The sequence below is a fragment of the Onychomys torridus genome, chromosome 4 (genome assembly GCF_903995425.1).
Source record: "Onychomys torridus chromosome 4, mOncTor1.1, whole genome shotgun sequence".
Classification (NCBI taxonomy): domain Eukaryota; kingdom Metazoa; phylum Chordata; class Mammalia; order Rodentia; family Cricetidae; genus Onychomys; species Onychomys torridus.
In genome coordinates this window covers 123,117,599-123,137,560 of record NC_050446.1, presented here as the reverse complement: position 1 = coordinate 123,137,560, position 19,962 = coordinate 123,117,599, and the positions used below count along the sequence as shown (strand labels likewise).

Below are 19,962 nucleotides of genomic sequence, written 5' to 3'. Positions count from 1 at the left end.
GGCACAACCCAGTGGTGAAAATGATAGGCATCAAAGCCAGACAGTCAGGCCCTCGAGTTTCTCCCCCATCCATTCAGCCGCTGCAGCCTCTCTAAGCCTCAGTTGCTCTACCTGTGAATGGTTCTTGTCTGCCAGGGTGTGTGTGTCCACCCGCCTTTTTCCCCCTACAGGACTAACTGATGCTGTCTACAATTTGTATAGGAAGTAGCTTCAGAGAATGGAGACTCAGGAATGAAATGTACCCATTCTGTGGATTCTGCATCTCGTGTAGGTAGGTGGACTTCATTCTTCAGGACTCTGGGAATCCAGACTACATAAGCCTCCCTGTGAAGCAAGAGAATGCTCACTTCTGCCCCTTCTGCAGGTTCCTTCTGTCCCTGCACAAGGGTAGTAGGAAGAAACTCCACGGGGACAAGTTGGGCCCTTAAAAGGACTACTGCCATCAGTCCAGAAAACCTGTGGCTAGGTGATCACTTTTGTGGACCTCAGATACAAAACCACTTCCTGGGCACTGAGCCTCAGCTAGAACATTACTTCCTGAACAGTAGGCCTCAGCTAGAACATCATCTCCTGGACAGTGGGCCTCAGCTAGAGCATCACTTCCTAGACAGTGAGCCTGAGTCCTTAGCCTAAGAACTTGCTTCCTAGTCAAACCCACCTCTCTGCTTTCATTTTAAAGGACCCACAAATCCCAGAGGACCACAGGAGCAGGCTGGGATGGAGGAGGTCTTCAACATGGACTCTGCCTACTCCGAACAAGCTGCAGTGCTTCTACAGAGGGCCAGGCCATTCCCAGGAGGCACCTGTGCCTGGGGCAAGGGGTCCCTGCCGGTGAGGAGGCTGCCCCAAGGTCCCTGGGCACTACTCCATCCTTCAGCTCCTCACGCTTGCCAGGCTGCCAGGCACCCAGCAGGGGAGTAGTTGAATCACTCATTCACTTGACTCTTCCTGCAGCTGTGAGCTGGGTGGCCTCTGGGTGTCAAGGACCAGGAACAGGGCACCTCAGAGCTCTTCCAGTGTTTCCTTTGAGGCTCTTGGTCGATTTTGTCCCTTATCCAACCAGCTGATCACCTCTCAGCAGTTTTTCTAATTATTTTGTTTGTTTTTAGAGACAGGGTCTTACCATGTAGTTCTGGCTGTCCTGGAACTCACTATAGACTAGGCTGACCTTGAACTCACAGAGATTGACTGCTTCTACCTCCTGAGGTAGAAGCTGGAATTAAAGGCATGTGCCACCATGCCCAGCTTTTCTAGTTATTTTTAAAATTCGTCCTAGCGCCTGTTGGGCGAGAGAAACCCAACTTTTTTGGTTTTCGTGTTTTACTTCCCCCAATGTTGAGTTATCTTGGTATATTAGAATCAATAATTTATAATTAAATATTTAAGAGTGAAAGTTAGGGCCAGTGAAGTGGTTTAGTGGATAGAGGTACTTGCTGCCAAGCCTGATGACCTGAGTTCAATCTCCGGGTCCCACATGGTAGAAGGACAGAGCAGACTACTTCAGGTTGTCCACTGGCTAACATGTGTGTGCTGTGGCACAAGTATACCTACACACACACACACACACACACACACACACACACCACATACACATACACACACACACACACACACACACACACACACACACCACATACATACATACATACACTTACAGAGGCTGTAAACAAATAAATATTAAATAAATTGTACTAATAAAAAAGATTGAAATTTTACTCGAAGTGCCCAGAGATTCATGACACAATGTGATGTTTGTAGCTGTAGGAGCTTCCACGCAGATCAAGGTCTAAAACCCTGTACTCCCTGAAGCATGCCCCCACAATGCCCTTCTCAAGCAGTCCCCCCCCACACACAGTTAGCAGTATTCTGATTCTTTCGTGGGACATAGTCTTCCCAGGGCCTGTGGTTAGTTACTAAGGGAGGTTTTCACTGGCCACACTATGATGTGTTTGGATAACCATGGGGACAATTTCACCAAGGGCCACCTCCCAAAGTGTCAACCCCTAGGCTTCCTGCACACCTGTTTGTGGTCTTAGCTGGTCCAGGAAGATGAGTATGCCATTATGCCGTCAGTTTCTGGCAGCCAAAAGAGAAAGAAATGAGTTCAGAGACGTTAAGTGCTGAGCTGGCTGACGCAGAGCCAGACAGTACTCTACAGCTGCCAGGTCCCAGTCTTCCCATTGGCCACTTCTCTCTACTATTTAGGGGGTGTGCCTTGTGCCTACAGTGACCATGATCCCAGAACAAAAGAAATTCCTTCAGTTCATCCAAATAGAAATTACACACACACACACACACACACACACACACACACACACACACACACACACATACACACACACATTTAAATGACAGGCACTACATAGCCATGGTTGGCCTAGACTCTCCATGTAGACAGGGCTGGCCTCAGAGTCAGAGTTCTGAGTGTCTCTGACTCCTGAGTGTTTGAATTGAAGGACAAGTCAGCATTTGAATCTATGAAATAGGATCTCATGGCCTATGTGCTATATTTTAGCCACAATTATAAAATGCAGCCATGGTATAGACCTTGCCTCAAAAAATAAAATGAAGAGTGATTGCCAGGTGTGGTGGTGCACACCTTGAATTCCAGCACTCTGGAGATGGAGGCAGGCAGGTCTCTGCGAGTTAAAAGCCAGCTTGGTCTACAAAGATAGATCCTGTCGCAATAAATAGATAGATGATAGACAGATAGGTAGATAGATAGATAGATAGATAGATAGATAGATAGATAGATAGATAGATAATGATTGAGGAAGACACCTCAACTTCTGGTTTCCATATGCAGGGGCATACATGTGTATCACACATATATACACACATTCATATACACATGCATGCATATCACACATGCACACATGAAAAAAAACAAATAGAACTCAGAATGCTTCCATCTTCTTTGGATGCTCTAGAGGGACACTGTAGGGTGATTTGATCAAGCCTGTCTGGAAATACCAGAAGACCTATCCCTCTTGCTGGCCACTCTGGCTACACAATGCGGAAAGCTGCCTGCAGAGCCCCAAAGTGGCCTCTAGGTGGTGCAGCTGAGCAACCTTCATTTTTTTCCGTTACTTCTTTACCACTGTTCACAGGAAGGAAGAGGAGCCCTGACTGTCTAGGCCAAGGGTGGGGACAGAAGCAGAAGCATGGGTGAGATGAACAAAAGACAAGAATAGAAACATGATAAGAGGTCCGTGGTGGCCCCTCTCTTCCAGGCCCTCTTGTTAGATTGTAGCTGGCAAAATTACCAATGACTCACCCACAGCAACCATCTTCATTACTGTGGCCTTGCTAGCTTTGAGGCTGACACAGTGTCACCCTCAGGCTCACGTCACACTCTGAGGTGAGTGCTGTTTACAGATCCAGGAGGAGAACTTGGTTCAGAACATCACCATCTGGCAAGAGACAGCTCAGACTTGACGCCAGCGTGGACCCTGACGGGTCTTACCTGCTCTGCGCTTCTCCTACCCAAATGCCTAGGCATGGCTGGACCTGCCTTACATCATCTTACACACCTCCCGACAGGTTGTCTTTGCTCCCTTCACTAGAGGTTCAGAATCCCCAAAGGCAGACTGGGTGTGACCAGGATAGCAGACTTGTCTTCAAGGGACTTGAAGAAGATCCCTCCCTTGGCGCTGATAGAGCTGACGGCCCTCTATGACATCCTGGGCCTGGACCTGAAGAGGAGCAAAGCCGGGAAGTGGAAAGGCTCAGGTCAGCGTGTGTGTGCTGGCTGCCCTCCAAGCTTGCCACGCTCTATACCCTCCTACACCCAGCCTCTGCTCCGTGAGCTTAGACTGCCTGCCCCACTGCTAAGAAGCACTCAGCATGTTTCTGATACCTGTAGATTTTTTTTTTCTGCAAGTGAAAACAATTTCTTAGCCAGTGACATGGTGCAACTGAAATCTCAGTTCTAGGGAGGCTGAGGCAGGAGGATGATGAGTTTGGGACCAACTTAGGCTACATAGCAAGATTCTGTTTGAAGAAACAAACAAAACCCAATTCATAATCGTTTTCCTCCATCCCTAGTTGAGTAAACGTACAGTAAAACACAAAATGGAAAATACAGTGCAGATATAAGCAGTATTCAGTTTCAGTGTTCTCTCTCTCTCTCTCTCTCTCTCTCTCTCTCTCTCTCCCCCACCCTGTGTATGCATATTTTTTCCTCTTACTATGATATGACTGTGGACATTTTCCATTTTTCCAGTCCTGTGTCTTTCACCTTTTCTACAACAACGCTTCATCATGAACACATGAACAGTCCCCTCCACCCCAAACTATGTATGGCTTAATCATTCTTGTCTCTGCTCTCATGAGTGAGCTGGAGGTTTGATCTAGTTCAGGTGTGTCCAAGACTGGGGTTATTTCTAGGTCTCTTTCTCCTCACTGGACCACCAGGCCATCTGGAGCAGATTCTCCCAGCAACAGCAGAAACACGAGGGGCGAGCACCCCACCTAACAAAAAGCCTCCATCTGCATTGTGCAGGTTACTGTGTTATCGATCTCAACTATTCACACAGCCAGGCCCCACGCAGGGGTGGGGTGCACTCTGTGTTCCCAGTGGGGCGAAGCACAGGTTCACACAGCAGAGGGTGTTCCGTTGGAGCGCTGAATTTGGAACAATCGTTCCACTTATCACAGCTATTAAAATTTCCATGCAAACACGATTTTCAGGACTACTAGACAGTTCAGCCAGCTAAAGCACCTGCTGCCAAACCTGAAGATGGAGTTTGACCCCTGGGACCCCCATGGTGGAAGAAGAGAGCCAACTCCCAAATGTTGTCCTCAAGTGCGCTGTGATATGCATGCACCTCCCGCCACATAAACACACAAAGAAAGAAAGGAAAGAAAATGTGGTTTTCTTTTTTGAAAAGTGTCTTAATGGGTTTTAAAGTTAATTTTCTAGCTATTGTGCAAAATGGATTTTATTATGACTTTTTCATATACATGTATTGTTTCTTACCCACCCCAATGCCCTTCCCTAGTCCTCACTTCTGCTGGTCCATTCATCCTCCAGAGAGTCCCCCTTCTGTTTCTCTCTCTCTCTCTCTCTCTCTCTCACACACACACACACACACCTAGATTCCACACATGAGAGAAAACATCGTATTTTGTCTTTCTCTTCCCAGTCACCCTCTCTTGTTCCCCCAGACAACTTTTAGAGCCCCGTTCACCCCCCCAGACTCTTTCTACTATTTCTCTCTCTCTCTCTCTCTCTCTCTCTCTCTCTCTCTCTCTCTCTCTCTCTCTCTCTCTCTGTGTGTGTGTGTGTGTGTGTGTTAATTTAGATTGTGTACCTGAGAACAAGTACAGGGCTCTTGTCCTTTTAATTCTGGCTTATTTCACTTAACAGGTTGCTCTCTGTCAATCTTCCTGAACATAGCATTTCATTCTTCTCTCTGTCTGAATAAAATGCCATCACACCCAGGTACCACAGTTTCTTCATTTATACATTGTTGATGGGCATCTAGGTCGGTTCCATATCTTGGCTATTGTGAGTAGTGTAGCAGTAACATGGGTGTGGAGGTGCCTGTGTTACACAGGCTTAGCTTCCTGCGGGTGTCTTACAGAAGTCCTATAGTTTTTTGTTTGTTTGTTTTTTGTTTTGTTTTGTTTTTCCAGACAGGGTTTCTCTGTGTAGTTTTGGTGCCTGTCCTGGATCTCACTCTGAAGACCAGGCCGGCCTCAAACTTACTGAGATCTGCTTGGCTCTGCCTCCAGAGTGCTGGGATTAAAGGCATGTGCCACTATCACCCGGCCTAGTTTTTTCTTTCTTTCTTTCTTTTTTTTTTTTTTTTTTGGTTTATTTTTTATTTTATATGTATAGAGAATTTGCCTGCACGTGTGTTTATTACCATGTGTGTGCAGTGCCCTGCAGAGGCCAGGAGAGGGCATCATATTCTCTGGAACTAGAGTTTTAGCAGCCATGTGAATGATCGGAACCTCTTAACTGCTGAGCCATCTCTCTAGCCTACAGTTCTGTAGGGTTTTTTTGTTTGTTTGTTTGGTTGGTTGGTTTTTTTTATGACTCACCAAAGGTTTTCCACAGTGGCTACACCAGCTGGTGTATTATATACAGGTTCATGTCCCCATGATATCCTTGCCAGTATTGATCATCATTTATTAGTTTTGATGACAGCTGTTCTGAATGGAAGAGATGGAATCTCAGTACAGTTTTGATTTGTATTTCTCTGATAACTAAGGTTGTTGAACTTCCCCCCAAATATTTATTAGTTATTTGTATTCTAATGTTCAGAATTGTCTATTCTATTTGTTACCCTGTTACTGATCGCTCTTTATATACCCTAGATATTGATCCCTTGGTTTATGCATAGTTTGGCCACGGTTTTCTCTTGCTTTGTAGATTATCTGGCAATTGTTCCATTTGCTGTACAGAAGGTTTATTTATATTTTTTAAAATTTCATTTAGTCCCATCTGTTGATTCTTGGGTTTGTGTATTTGCTCTTAGGAGCCTTTCCAGAAAGTCCTTGCTTGTATCATCGTCTTGAAGTATTTTCCCCTAACCATTTCAGAGTTTCAGGTCTTACATTAAGGTCTTTGGTACATTTTGAGTTTATTTGGGTGGAAATAATGGCTCTAGCTTCATCCTTCTAGATGTGAAGTTTTCCAGACACCATCTGTTGAAGAGGCTTTCTATCTCAGCCTTGTCAAGTCAGGTGGCCATAACTGTGTGGCTTTATTCCTGGGTCTTGTGTTCTGCCCCACAGATCTGTGTCTGTGTTTCTGTCTCATGGTCTGTCACTATGGCTCTGTAGTATAGTTTAGACCAGGCACTGTGAGGCTCCCCATGTGGCTCCTTCTGTTTGGGATTTTGATTTGGCCGTTCAGAGTCTTCTGTGCTTCCACGCAAATTTAGGGTTGCCTTTTCTAGTTCTGTGGAGAATGTCAGTGGAGTGTGGATAATCTGCAATACAGCTCTTTTTACACTACTAATTCTGCCAATCCGTGAACACGGGAGGCCTCTCTGTCCTCTTACGTCTTCCTTGATTTCTTCCTTCAGCAGTTTAAAGGAAATCACAGTTTTTAGCCATTGTACTATTTTTCTTCCCACGGCCATATCGTAATATATTTAACCATTTCCCTATTAGAGGATATGTATTCCATCCATTTTTCCCTGTTACAAAGTGCAGCCTCAGTTGTTATATCTACAGTTGGAATGCATTTAAGTTTAAAAATTTTTTTTTTGAGACAGAATCTCACAAAATGTAGCCCAGGCTGGCTTCTAGCTTTCTGCCCTCCGGCCTCAGCCTCCAGAGTGCTAGGATGACAGGCATGAGTTATGGTGTCCCATTCATATTAAGTTCTGGGGATTTATTACCCTTTAGTAGTGTGTGTGCTCATCTCTCTGTCTCACTGTCAGCACTAGGCATTGCTGTTTTTGTGAGGGTTCTTCCAAGACAAGGGGGTGGTGGGTTAGAGAGGTGGAAGGAGGGGTCTCCAAGCAGAGAGGAGAAGGGCAGTGGAAGAGAGAATGGAAGAGAAGACAGTGGAGGGCTTTGTCTGGGAACAGCCTTAAGCCAGGGTGGCTGAGACCCCTAGGCAGCTCTGCCCTGGCCTGCTGACTCACACTAGGGAAGCAGGATTTCCCTTTTACTGCTTTCTTACCGGGGGAGATGGCTGCACTGTGGCATGCCTGCTGTCACCACTACTGAGACCAGATGCTTCAGTTCCTCCCTTCCCCAGGACTTGGTCCTCCAGAGTAGTGAGTCTGATTATAGTGTAGCACAACCAGGCTTGTGGGTGGAGCTGGAGTCGCTGCAGACCTTGAGATGCCCCCTCTGCCCTTCTGGCCTCCCGCAGACTCGGGCCTTTTTGGTGTGCCCCTTCACAGCCTGCTGGAAGCTGACCACAGAGTCCTCCCCAGCACCCAGGTCCCGCTGCTCCTGCAAGCTGTAAGTTATCCTCGGCTTGGGCTTGCTCAGCCCTTGAAGGGCTGGCTCTGAGGAACATTTGGGAGATGCCTACCACAAGGGGAAGAGCCTGGGCTTTAGAGAAGCGGAGCTGGATTCAAATTCTGTCACTGGTATCTGCTGTCTCAGAGACCCGGGTGCAGTTGTGAACTTCTAGATCCTTCCTTTCAAAGTCTGTGAGCTGGGGTTTAACAACAGTCTTCTTTAGTTGAGGACTGAATGAGAACATGGCCCTGAAGCTCTCAGTAGAGGGCTTGGCTCACAGAAGTGGTTCAGGAAGCTGAGAAGGGCTGAGGACTTGGCTCAGGGGTAGAACACTTGTACAACATGTACAGGACCCTGGTTCTATCTTGTCATTTGAAGGAACCCTTCTAGTACTCTCCCCTTCCCGGTTTTCATGAGAGACAGACACACCCTGCTCAACCCACTTGCCAGCAGTGGCTGGCTTGAGTGATGACCCCTTCCTCTGATAGTTGCTGTCCTGTTTGGAAAAAAGAGGGCTGGACACAGAAGGCATCCTCCGAGTTCCTGGATCCCAGGCCAGGGTCAAGGTAATGGCTGCTTTCTTCTACCTCTAAAGGCTGCTTCACTTCTCCACGCTTGGTGCTGTGTTTGGCTGGGAGAGAATCTGGGTCCTGGCTGGCCTGTGGCCTGATTTTGGTGTGGTTGTGGGATTCCAAGAGACAGGTAGGTGGCCCAATCGAGCCGTGGGCTCTGGGGTCACACTGCAAACACCTGTGGAATGGAGCCCTGCATTCAGTGGCTTGACTCAGGATAGTGTCCATTCCTCATAGTAACCACGTCAGGAAGGTCCTTCGGTTGTCCCCACCTTGCAAGAGGACACTGAAGCCCAGAGAGGGTGAGCAGCTTACGTGGGAGCTGTGGGCAACTTCTTGGTGACCCTCCTTTCTCTAGGGGTTGGAGCAAAAGCTGGAGCGGGACTTCTATGCCGGCCTCGTGAGCTGGGACAAGGTTCATCCCAATGATGCGTCCGACCTGCTCAAGAGGTTCCTCAGGAAGCTGCCGGCCCCTCTGCTCACAGCTGAATACCTCCCAGCTTTTGCAGCAGTGCCCAGTGAGTGTGGCAGTCCTGTGCATGTGCAGGGGAGGGTTGTGGCAGTCCTGTGCATGTGCAGGGGAGGGTTGTGGCAGTCCCGTGGATGTGCAGGGGATTGTGGGAGGTTGGGAGCCCCTGGCCTTGGTGGGGAGAAGGTGGAGAAGGGCAGTATCGGCAGACTGTTCTACTTGTTCAGAAATGTCTGTCTCCTGGGGTCTGAAGCTGATGAGGCAGGAAGTGTGTTTGCATGTATGTGAGCATGTACATGTATGCACATACACCTGTGAGGTGGGTAATGGTACATGTGTCTGTCAGGTGTGTATACTGTATGTGTGTGCATAGGGTGACAGGGGAGAAGATGAAGAGGCTGGAGCTTTGGCAACTGGACCTGTTATCAGTACCAAGATGGACGAGGGACTAGCTGACTTTAGTTCTTTTTTTGTTTGTTTGTTTTTGTTTTTGTTTTTGTTTATTTGAGACAGGGTTTCTCTGTGTAGCTTTGGAGCCTGTCCTGGATCTCACTCTGTAGCCCAGGCTGGTCTCGAACTCACAGAGATCCACCTGCCTCTGCCTCCCTCGTGCTGGAATTAAAGGTGTGCACCACCACCACCCGGCTAGTTCTTTTCTTAAAATGTTTATTACATCTTAAAAGTTTTATGGGGTAGGGGCACATGCCACGGTGCACATGTGGAGGTCAGAGGACAGCTTTCAGGAATCTGTTCTCTCCTTTATCATGTGGCCTCAAGGTCTTGACATCCATGGGCTGGAGTGTATCGGGCTTCCGCAACTGTGAACACCTGTGTGTGTTGATCCTTCTGTCTGTGTGTGCACAGGTCAGACCCTCCTGTTACACACACATAGATTCCTCCCTGGAGCTTCTTTAGAATCCTTCACGTACAAACCCAGGAAAGCCTGACAATGCCCCCCTCTCCAAAAGCTTCAAGATGGGGCTGATGAGATGTATTAGTTAATAAATTACCACACAAGCATAGAGACTTGAGTTCATGTCCCCAGCTAAAAGTTAGATGGAGCCACATACCTCTGCAACCCTCACACAGGCAAGAGAACCTCTGGGGCTCATTAGCCAGCCTGCCCAGCCAATCAGTGAGCCTCAGGCTCAGTGAGTGTTTCAAAAAGTAGAGTAGAGAGCAATTGATGAAGACCTCTACCTGGTCTCTGTCTGTCTCTGTCTCTGTCTCTGTCTCTGTCTCTGTCTCTCTCTCTCTCATATTTACACTATCTGAACTCCACCAACCTCAACAGCAGGCTCTGAGTGTTCTTCCTCTCTTGCCTCTGTGTCCCACAGCCTCCTTTTCAAAACATGCATCAAGCCAATCACCCCCAACACATTTGCAAAAGGACTTGGCTCCTTCCCACCTCCTCCTAGGCCCTGCCTCCTGTAGTAAGACACCCACAGAGGGTGCTCCTCCTCCTCAGCTTCTCTCCCCATCCTCCAAGCCTGCTGTTCTCTGACTAGAAGGAGTTTTCCACACACCAGTTCACTGCCACCCGCCCAAATTCAAATGTCAGTGTTTCAGGAGGCCCACTGAGATGACACACTTCCGTAACTTCCACTGGAGACTCTGACCTCAGGTGTGGCCAGCTTTTCCTTTCCAACCCTCATCTTGCAAAGGGTATCATGAAACCTTCCGTCCTGGGCAGGGGAGCTACACATATTCCCTCCCAGGGATGACTTTCTGGCCCATGGCATTCTTGACCCTGGGTCATAGTTCAGTCTAGTGTCTGTCTGGGCATGTATACAGTCATACATGTGCATGTGTGGGTGTACATGCCTTGAGCACGTGTGTTTGCTTTTCACTAACTAAGTGTGTCGAGTGTCCTGACCAGCACCGGCTGGGCTTCTATCTGAGCATGCTAACCAGAAAGCAGTGGCAAGCCTTGTGGGAAGGGGCCTGCTGGGCTTCCCAGCGCTGAATTTCTCCCAGGAAGAGGCTAGAGCAATGAGGGAGCACCCCTGATCTGTTCCTCCCTCCCTTCGTCCCTCCTCTGCAGACATTCCCAACCTGAAGCAGCGCTTGCAGGCTCTCCACCTGCTAATCCTCCTCCTTCCCGAACCCAACCGCAACACCTTGAAGGTAAAGATGGCTTTTATGCCCTGTCTCAGCCCTCAGCCTCAGTGTTGGCTCTGAAGGTGCTGTCCTGTTCACACCTTCATCACACAGCCATCCCAGGTGTGGGGGTGGTGACCACCCACGTAAGCAGTCCTTGTCTGAGGGTCTTCCCCAAAGAAAGCAGGAGAATTCTCAGAGCGCACCTGATCCACACGGTGCAAGCATCTTCCAGGGCAAGGGCTCTGTGTGCTGAGATGTCTGGTGAGCAGGGAAGAGATGCATTAGTCCAGAGCACTCTTCCCTGAGGACTCCTCAGAGGCTCACCAAGGCTGTGTTCCTCTCAGAGGGGGCTGGAGCAGTCAGCCCACCCCAAACTCATCTGCTCACTGTCCTTTTCTGCTGTGGGAGGCACGGGATGGTGATGGTGTTCTTTGGAGAGCCAGTTTGAGAAATGGTCCCCTTGTGTGATCTGGGAGTGGGTGCTGAGGGCTGAGCCTGGGAGCAGCCTTGGCTTGGCTCCCAGCTCCCCACCTCCTGGCTGTCCTTGGGTTTGACTGATTGGTCAGCCAGGTGAGCCTGCATGGGGAGTGGGGCGCTGGAATCTTCATCTTGGAATTTCTGCTCCCTTCTAGTCACAGGATGATGCAGTATTTTGTTTGATTGTTTTGGGCGTGACAGGAGCTAGCACAGGGGAAATCATGGAATAGAGGTTATGGCTCTCTGTAGGTGCTCAATGTATGTCCTCTCTCCCACTCTCTCTCCCTCCCTTCCTCCTCTCCTTCTCCCTCATGCTTTCCCTCAGACTTTTTCTCTTCCTTCCTTTCTAATCATCTAGTCTTTCCTTCCTCTCTTTCCCATCCCCCATTCTTCCTTGCCTTCCCTTTCTTCTTTCTATCTGTGTATTGTCTTTCCATCTATCCATCTTTCCATCCATCATCCTCTCTCCTCTTCATCTTTACTGCGTGGCTCTTGGCACATTTTCTAAGCCAGATTCTTTCTCTGCACAATGGGTCCAACAGTAGGACTTCCTGTGTGGCCTCACCGATGACAGCATCAGTGAGCTGGCAAACCCGTGTGAGAGGCTAGCTGCTGGGCCTGGGACGGCAAGGCATCCCTAGGTGGTAGCTGGGATCCACCCCTTTCTGCCCAGACTCTGGTGAAGTAGGGCTGTTGTGGGTAGGACACGCAGGACTGTGCTGGAATTGGAGGCAGGTTCTGGGCCCTTCCCTAGGCACTCCTGGAATTCCTCAGGAAGGTGGCAGCCCAGGAACAGCTCAACAAGATGACCTTGTGGAATGTTTCCACGGTGATGGCTCCCAACCTCTTCCTGCCCCGAGGGCGGCCACCCAAGCTCCCCACGGGTGAGAAGCAGCTGGCAGAGGGCGCAGCTGAAGTGGTGTGCATGATGGTGCAGTACCAGGACCTGCTTTGGACGGTGAGTGATGGCAGTGACAGCGAGCCTGGGGGCAGACAGTCCACGGTTTCCACCATCCCGCTCTCCCCGGGTGCAGCTGCCCACTCGCTGCTATCATAGGCGCCATGTTTCATGACGCTGGTTGGGGCTCTTCTTAGGACTCTATGGGACTCTGCAGAGGCCAGTGTTTTCCTTCTCTGCATTCAGGTCTAAGGAGTCCACATTTTCTTTCCTTACAACCATACCGCTCACCTCTTAGCTGATTCAGCCCTCCGGTTTCCCCTTCAGCCTAGTATCATCGATGTTCCCTAAGCAACAGCAAGGATGTCCCAGCTTTGAGGCTCAGGGTCATACGGCCTGCCCAAGGGAGGCCAAAGCCAGATGTGAGAGCTAGGCCTGCCTCTGCCATGAGTATTGCCCTGAAAACAAGCAAAGGGTGTGGGGGTGGGGCGCATGGAGGGCTGTGCTGGTCCTAGTCTGCTGAAGTTGGAGGTGAGGCAGGAGCCCGAAGAAGATCCTTCTAGCACTCAGTATTCCCACCACACAGTTGGCACCATCCACAGGGCAGCTCAGGCCACTTGCTTACTCTCTGATCCATCTGTCCACTTGCCCAGACATCTTTCACCCACATATCTGACTACCCATTTATCCATTTAGCAACCATCTGCCTTCCCATTTTTCCAACCAATTCCCACCTATCCACAACTTACCCATGTACCTACTAATCTAGCCATCCATCTATCTTCTTTCTACCCATCATTCATGTACCTATCTACCCATTTATCCATCATCCACTGATGAGTCATCTATCCATCTGTTACCCATCTACCTATCCACCCAACCATCTACCCTTCTGTCCATTATGTATGTACCTACATACTCATCCATCTATCCAGCCATTGCCTATTCAACCATGTATCCACCTACCTACCTACCATCTACTCATTTACCCACTATCTATCCATTTATATACTCATCCAAATACTCACCCACCTACCAATTCATATCCTTTTACCCACATGCTCACCCATCTATCATCCACCCGTTCACTCACCCATCCATCCATCTACCCAACTCTGTCCACTCATATACCCATCCATCTATCCCTCCTTTTATCCACGAATTAAATTTATCCCCCCAGATCTCAGCAAATGCATGCTTCTCTGAGTAGCCCCAGATCCTCTGTGTCCTGAGCCAGCTGCTGTTTTAAATGCATCTAGGATGGGGATGGGGGCTAGAGAGATGGCTCAGAGGTTAAAAGCATTCTGCTCTTCCAGAGGACCTGGGTTCTAGCACTCACATGGCAGCTCACAACTGTCTGTAACTCCAGTTCCAGGTAGAACTCCTCTTCAGCCATCCGTGGGCACCACACCAGCAGGCACACACTTAACTGTACATACTTACATACATGCAGGCAAATCATGCAAATGCACCCTGGGCTTCCCACCTCTGGGTTTTTATTCAAGCCTTTCACTCACCCTGGATGTTCCTTCCATTTCTCCAAAGGCAGAGCTTAATGCTCTCTGCTCCTTCTTTAAGACTGAGTTCAGGGTCAATTCTTCTGCTGAAAGTCCCCTACTGCCATGCCCCTTCCCCAAATTCCCTTTTCTCTGCACACAACCTTCTGAAGTGATATTGCTACTAAAACATGGTGAATTACAATTTTTTTAAAAAGATTTTAAAAAAAATCAGTATGAGTGTTTAGCCTGCATGCATGTAGGTGTACCACATATGTTCCTGGTGCCTGCAAAAGTCAAAAGAGGCCTTCAAATCTCCCGGAACTGGAGTTACAGGTTTATATTGGGGACAGAACAGATCATCTGGAATAGCAGTGGGTGCTCTTAACTACAGCACCACCTCTCTGGCTGCTACAGTTTTTCCTGTTATAGGGAGTTTTTGTTTGTTTTAAAGAGATTGCTTAACTATTATATATTTTTTAAAAGTTTCAGACAGCACAGATATATACAGCAGGATCAGAGAAATCTTCATTGCCTCCTCCATGTGTGTCACTCTAATTAGGTTTCTGCACCTCACAACTTGTCACACCTCAGAAAGAGGGTCCCTGGATCCTTTTGAAGTCTCTGCTAGATTCTCACTGCACCTCACAACCTGTCACACCTCAGAAAGAGGGTCCCTGGATCCTTTTGAAGTCTCTGCTAGATTCTCACTGCACAGTGGCCCAGCTGACCTGCAGGCCTCCAGGAACTCCCCCAGGCCCGCTGGTTGGGGTTCTCAGAGCAGGAGGCCAGCCCAGATGTATTTCGGGGATCACCTCTGTCTGGTGTGCTAATGAACAGCTCCCCACAAGCACAGCTCTGTCCAGAAGGCTGAGGGACGGCTTCATTCTGAATCCAATACTCCAAGGGTCCTCTTTGAAACTAAATGTCTAACATTTATCCTGCCAAACTAATGCTCTGGTAGCCACTCAGTTTCCAAGCTCTGTGTGGGAGAGCCGTGGTGGCCGCAATGGGGTCTTGCTTGGCCTCTTGCCCCCAGCACGGCAGCACCCGGCTGAGACATGGTTCTTTCTGGCCAGGTTGCCTCTTTCTTGGTAGCCCAAGTGCGAAAACTGAATGACAGCAATGGCCGCCGTTCCCAGCTCTGTGATGGGGGCCTCAAGACGTGGCTGCGGAGGATACATGTAGACAGGGACAAGGCCGGGGACGGGCTTGAGGCGGTGAGTGCCCCCCACAGCAGGCTAATGGAGAAACGACTGAAGGCAGAGAAAAGGCACCATGGTTAGGGGAGGGCATCCGCGTTTCTCATCATCCCTGACACCAAGCTGCCTGGCAGAACCATCCACGACCGCCAGGAGGCGCCCGAGCCGCATGGCAGAGGGAGCAGGTGGTGCTGCATAACTGGAGAGGCTGCAGCTGAGGGGTGGTTCTCCTAGAAGCCACCTACCTGGCCTTTCTTTTAGAAGGCACTTTGTGTGCCTGGGTAGGGGGTCATAAAATGGATGGGGCTGCTTCGTGGGACAGGGATGTGGAAGGAGTCTTTCCTGAGGAACACAGAGCAGGGTAGAGTCCTCAACAGAGTCCCTTAGGAAAGTGGTGTGTGTGTGTGTGTGTGTGTGTGTGTGTGTGTGTGTGTGTGTGTGTGTGATGAGTGGGTATGAGCCTGGGTGTGCATGTACACATCTGGGGATAGCTTGTATGTGCATGCTTCCCACACCTGGATGTATGGGTGGGTTTGTGTATGCATGTGGTGTGCATGTGAATACTGGTCCAGGCATACGTGTGTGTGTGTGTGTGTGTGTGTGTGTGTGTGTGTGTGTGTGTGTGTGAATTCCAGGGATGAGAGAGCCTTTCGTTCTTCATCCCCATCATCTCCATCTCCAGACTCCCAAAGTGGCAAAGATCCAGGTGACCTGGCCTAGCATGGATCTTCTGCAGGTGCCTCTGAACCCCAGCACCAGAGTGACCCACATCCTGAAGCTGTTCGCAGAGCGCCTCAAGCCTGGGTCACAGCCTGAAGATGGCAGTGAGGACCCAGGCAGTATTCTCTCAGAGTAAGGGCCACTTCCCTGAGGCAGGAGCCTCCCTTCTCCCCTGCAGGGTACTGGGAGGGCTCAGTCCCTTCCAGCTGAAGGCTATGGGGAGTTACACATGTCCTTGTCTGCTCCTGGCCTTCCTCTTTCTGTGGTGGTCACGATGGGGTCTCCAACCTTTTCAGAGCTTCTTGGCTCCAAATAACAGTGAAGAGGGTCCCCATTCATTACTGATTTTATTTATATCTACTAAATGGCTACTATAGGTCAGATGCCAAGAGGACTCAACAGAGGGGCTGGAGAGACAGCTCAGTGGTTAAGAGCACTGGCTGCTGTTGGAGAGGACCAGAGTTCAGTTCCCAGCCTCCCAGGTCAGGCAGCTCACAAGCACCATTTCTGATGCCTAGCAGGAAGGGACTTTGTGGCAGAGCATCTGGGCTAATCTTTCCCAAAGACTATCTGGATGCCTCTCCCTGCCCCTGGCTGTTGGCCTCCTTCATTGCCTCCCGTTCTCTCAGAAGGGTCCATAAGCCCTTCCAACTGGGACCACAAATCCTTGAGGATGCCCCTTCCAGGCTTGGGGTGGTCTTGCCTTCTCCAGCAGAGCCCAGTGGATTTTTCTTTCTGTCTTATAGCAACACGAAGCAGGCCAGCTTCCTTGTCTATGAAGTTGGAGGGAATATTGGTAAGTTCCCCTGTGGGAAGTGAGTCCAAGGCCCAGGCGTCTGGGAGCTCCTTGACCTTGAAAGGTCAGAATGAGCCTTCCCCTTCGGGCCTGTCTCATGCAACTGGAAGAACCCTGCTGTGAGGTCCAAGAGGAGCCTGGCTGAATCAGGAACTCTTCCAGCATGGGTAGCTCTACTACAAGATGAGCAGGGCTGACTCTGGGTTGGAAGAAGCCCGACCAGTGTTTAGTGTGGAAGTTGTCAGTGTTACCACAGATGTCCCAAGGACACCCCAGGGAAGGGAAATCTCAACCTTGCATGTGGATGCCTTTAGGAATGCTGTAGGCCTACCAGCATCCAGCTCCAAGGGTTCTTGGAGGTATAAGCAATGCCCTTCAAACTTGAGTAGGGTACTAGAATCACCTCTAGGGCTGTGATGAGAAATATCTGTCTTGTGGACTCATGTTTCCTTCATGCACTGAAGCTGCTTGTCCAATGACCAGACTACCCTTGGAGAACCCCTGGCCAAGAAGGGGAGACAAGACAAGGTCCAGGAGTTTGTGGTGGCTGAAAGACAGCCTTGTGGAGGAGGCTGGTGGAGGCATTTCAGGAGCTTGCAGGATCCACCAGGGGGCTCTGGAACTCATGCCACAGCAGAGGCTGATGGTCTTAGGCACCTCTGGTGTGGATGCCTGGGGAAGAAGGGTTAGATTTCCCAGCAAAGCATCTTCTACCAGCAGAGGTCACCTCAAAGAAAGGGGTAACTGTGAGCCTCAGCAAGGCTCGCACAGCTAGAGGGTGGTGCCTTGCCTGGTGAGAGGCTCTGGACAAGATAGCAGTTTTTCCCAGTCACATTTTCAATCTCTGGGATCCCTTCTTCCTACAGGTGAACATTGCCTGGACCCAGATGCCTACCTCTTAGATTTGTACCGTGCCAACCCCCACGGTGAGTGGGTCATTAGACAGAGCCCCACCTAAGCCTTGAATCCCCAAAACAGCCTGGAACACCCAGCCTGGGAGAAGAGTTCTTCACTTGGAAAGATTGGGTCTTCCTCCAAAGTCCTCCGTCCCAGGAAATACCTCTTCCATGCCAGACAAAGCTGGGTCTGCCCGTCACCATCCTCACCATGCACACAGAGCCCCAGAGGATGCCGCCCAGAGCACCTGCATCTCCATAGGAGTTTGTCCACAATTTCCAGGCACAGGGGAAATGAAACTGTAGTACCTCTCTCAAGAACATGTGGGAATTTCCAGAAAATATTGCTTTGGAGGCAACCCCACAGTGTGGAGTGGGAAATCACTGTGACCATGGAAAACCGCTTGTCTTCTCTGAGACCCCCAAGATGCCGTGGACAGTCCTAGGAGAACTGGACAGATGACAAACTTCCCTTCACACTCCTGTGTCTTAAATGCTGCCTTGTGGAACCTTGTTTTATAGCGTATTTAAGTGGCTTCAACATTAAACACACAGCAAGCTCAACACCACTTTCACTTTGTTCTCCCCAGCCTGGCTCATGTGGGTGTTATCTTTCTGGCAGCTGACTGGAGCTAGATGAAACACCTTGCTGTGTTTCTTCCATGGGCCCTGGCTCCACCTTGAACATGCCCCATCCAGCAGGGCCAGGAGGAGCCCTCAGAGCAGGGTGCACTGCTGGAGGAAGGAGGGCGAGGATGAATCTCTGACACTCCCAACACACATCACTTATGATCCCATCTATGTCTCTTCTTTCTCCTGCCCAATTCTGCCTTCTCCTCAGGGGAAGTGAAGACTCATTCATTCATCATTCGTTCATTCATTCATTCATTCATTCATTCAAATAATTTGTTCACTCAATATTGAATGTGTTGAGCCTCTAGTTTATACCAAGAGTTTTACAAAGTCCATCTTCATGATAGTCCAGTGTTTCCACTGCAGCTCTTCTCAGTAGACTCTGAGACAGATTCAAGAGCAAGTAGTGCTCCTGGAAGCCTGGGGATGAGCACATGAGAAAGAAGGGAAGACCACCATTAGAGGGTGCATTATCAAACAAGTTGCCACAGTGGGCAGGTAGAGCTGGATTCTGCTGAGAGACCCTGAGAAACAATGTAGAAACTGTCCATTTGAGTCACCAGAGGTGGAGAACAAGGGTGGTGGGTGCATGGGGAGCAGAGGGGGACAAGATTCAAGTCCAGGCTGCTCCTCACAATGATGGGCATTGCTCCCTTGCACCTCCAGGCTGCCCAAGGGCCTTGCAGAGTGGGCTCTGACTGCCAAAGAGCTCTTGGCTAAAGATGCAGATGCAGTTCAAAATGGTTACAGCACACTGACTCTGTAATACTGGAGGGACAGGAACGGCTTGGCACAGATCACCTCTGCTTCACTCTATGACATGCTGATGGTGGTGGTAATAGAGGTTATGATGGTAGTGGTGACAACAGGATAATGGTGATGGTGGTGATGAGGTTGATGATCAGGTGGTAATAGTGATAATGGTGGTCACAGTAGGATGGTGGTGATGATAATGATGATGATGGTGGTGGTCACAGTAGGATGGTGGTGATGATAATGATGATGATGGTGGTGGTCATAATAGGATGGTGGTGATGATGATGGTGGTGGTGACAGGATGATGGTGATAATGGTGGTGCTAGTGATGATAAGTGGTGATGGTGGCAATGTGAGTCATGACGGTAGTCATCATGGTGATGATGGCCATGGTGGCAATGATGGTGGTGTCATATTGGATGCCATGATTGTATAAAGACAGGAAATTTAAATACCATTTTATGGGTTTGGATGTTTGTCCTGTATGTATGTCCGTGTACCATTTGCATGCCTTGTGCCCACAGAGACCAGAAGAAGGCATCCAGTCCCTGTAACTAGAATTACAGATGGCTGTGAGCTGCCATGTGGGTGCTGGGAATCAAACCCAGGTCCTCTGGAAGAGCAGCCAGTGCTCTTGACCCCTGAGCCATCTCTCCAGTCCCAAATTACAATATCGTATTGGCTTTATTCATGATTCTAGAAATGGGCTCCTCAACAGAAACTCATGTGTTCTAGCTCTGTGACATTTCCTTGGTTTTTTTTTTTTTTTTTTTTTTTAATCTTCTGCAACCTCTGCTTCATCAGAGGCAAGGGTTTTGGTGAAATTATTAAGGCCACTCCACATAGTTAAAAGGGAGGTTTATTTTGTGGGGTAACTTACAAGTGAAGGGATAGGTAACAGGGTCTGGGAAAGGTGTAGTGCAGTCCAGCGGTGTTCCCTGGAGAATTCTGCTCGGTCTACCTCTAGTGTCCAGGGTCCAGGAACCAAGAGAGCTGGCCCATCAGGGTC

At 49.3% G+C, this 19,962-nt stretch overlaps 1 protein-coding gene across 1 annotated transcript in view; it reads left to right on the top strand.

Annotated features, from left to right (window-relative positions):
- Arhgap40 (Rho GTPase activating protein 40) overlaps positions 1 to 17,626 on the top strand; it is a 37,595-nt gene extending 19,969 nt beyond the window's left edge. The window contains exons 4-15 of the mRNA XM_036183156.1: positions 202 to 271; positions 680 to 831; positions 3,567 to 3,732; positions 7,841 to 7,932; positions 8,424 to 8,501; positions 8,866 to 9,025; positions 11,021 to 11,103; positions 12,311 to 12,514; positions 15,030 to 15,170; positions 15,835 to 16,004; positions 16,619 to 16,668; positions 17,535 to 17,626. Coding sequence (XP_036039049.1) covers positions 202 to 271; positions 680 to 831; positions 3,567 to 3,732; positions 7,841 to 7,932; positions 8,424 to 8,501; positions 8,866 to 9,025; positions 11,021 to 11,103; positions 12,311 to 12,514; positions 15,030 to 15,170; positions 15,835 to 16,004; positions 16,619 to 16,668; positions 17,535 to 17,626 — 1,458 coding nt within the window. The remainder of the gene's footprint in view (positions 1 to 201; positions 272 to 679; positions 832 to 3,566; positions 3,733 to 7,840; positions 7,933 to 8,423; positions 8,502 to 8,865; positions 9,026 to 11,020; positions 11,104 to 12,310; positions 12,515 to 15,029; positions 15,171 to 15,834; positions 16,005 to 16,618; positions 16,669 to 17,534) is intronic.
- The last annotated feature ends 2,336 nt before the right edge of the window (positions 17,627 to 19,962 follow it).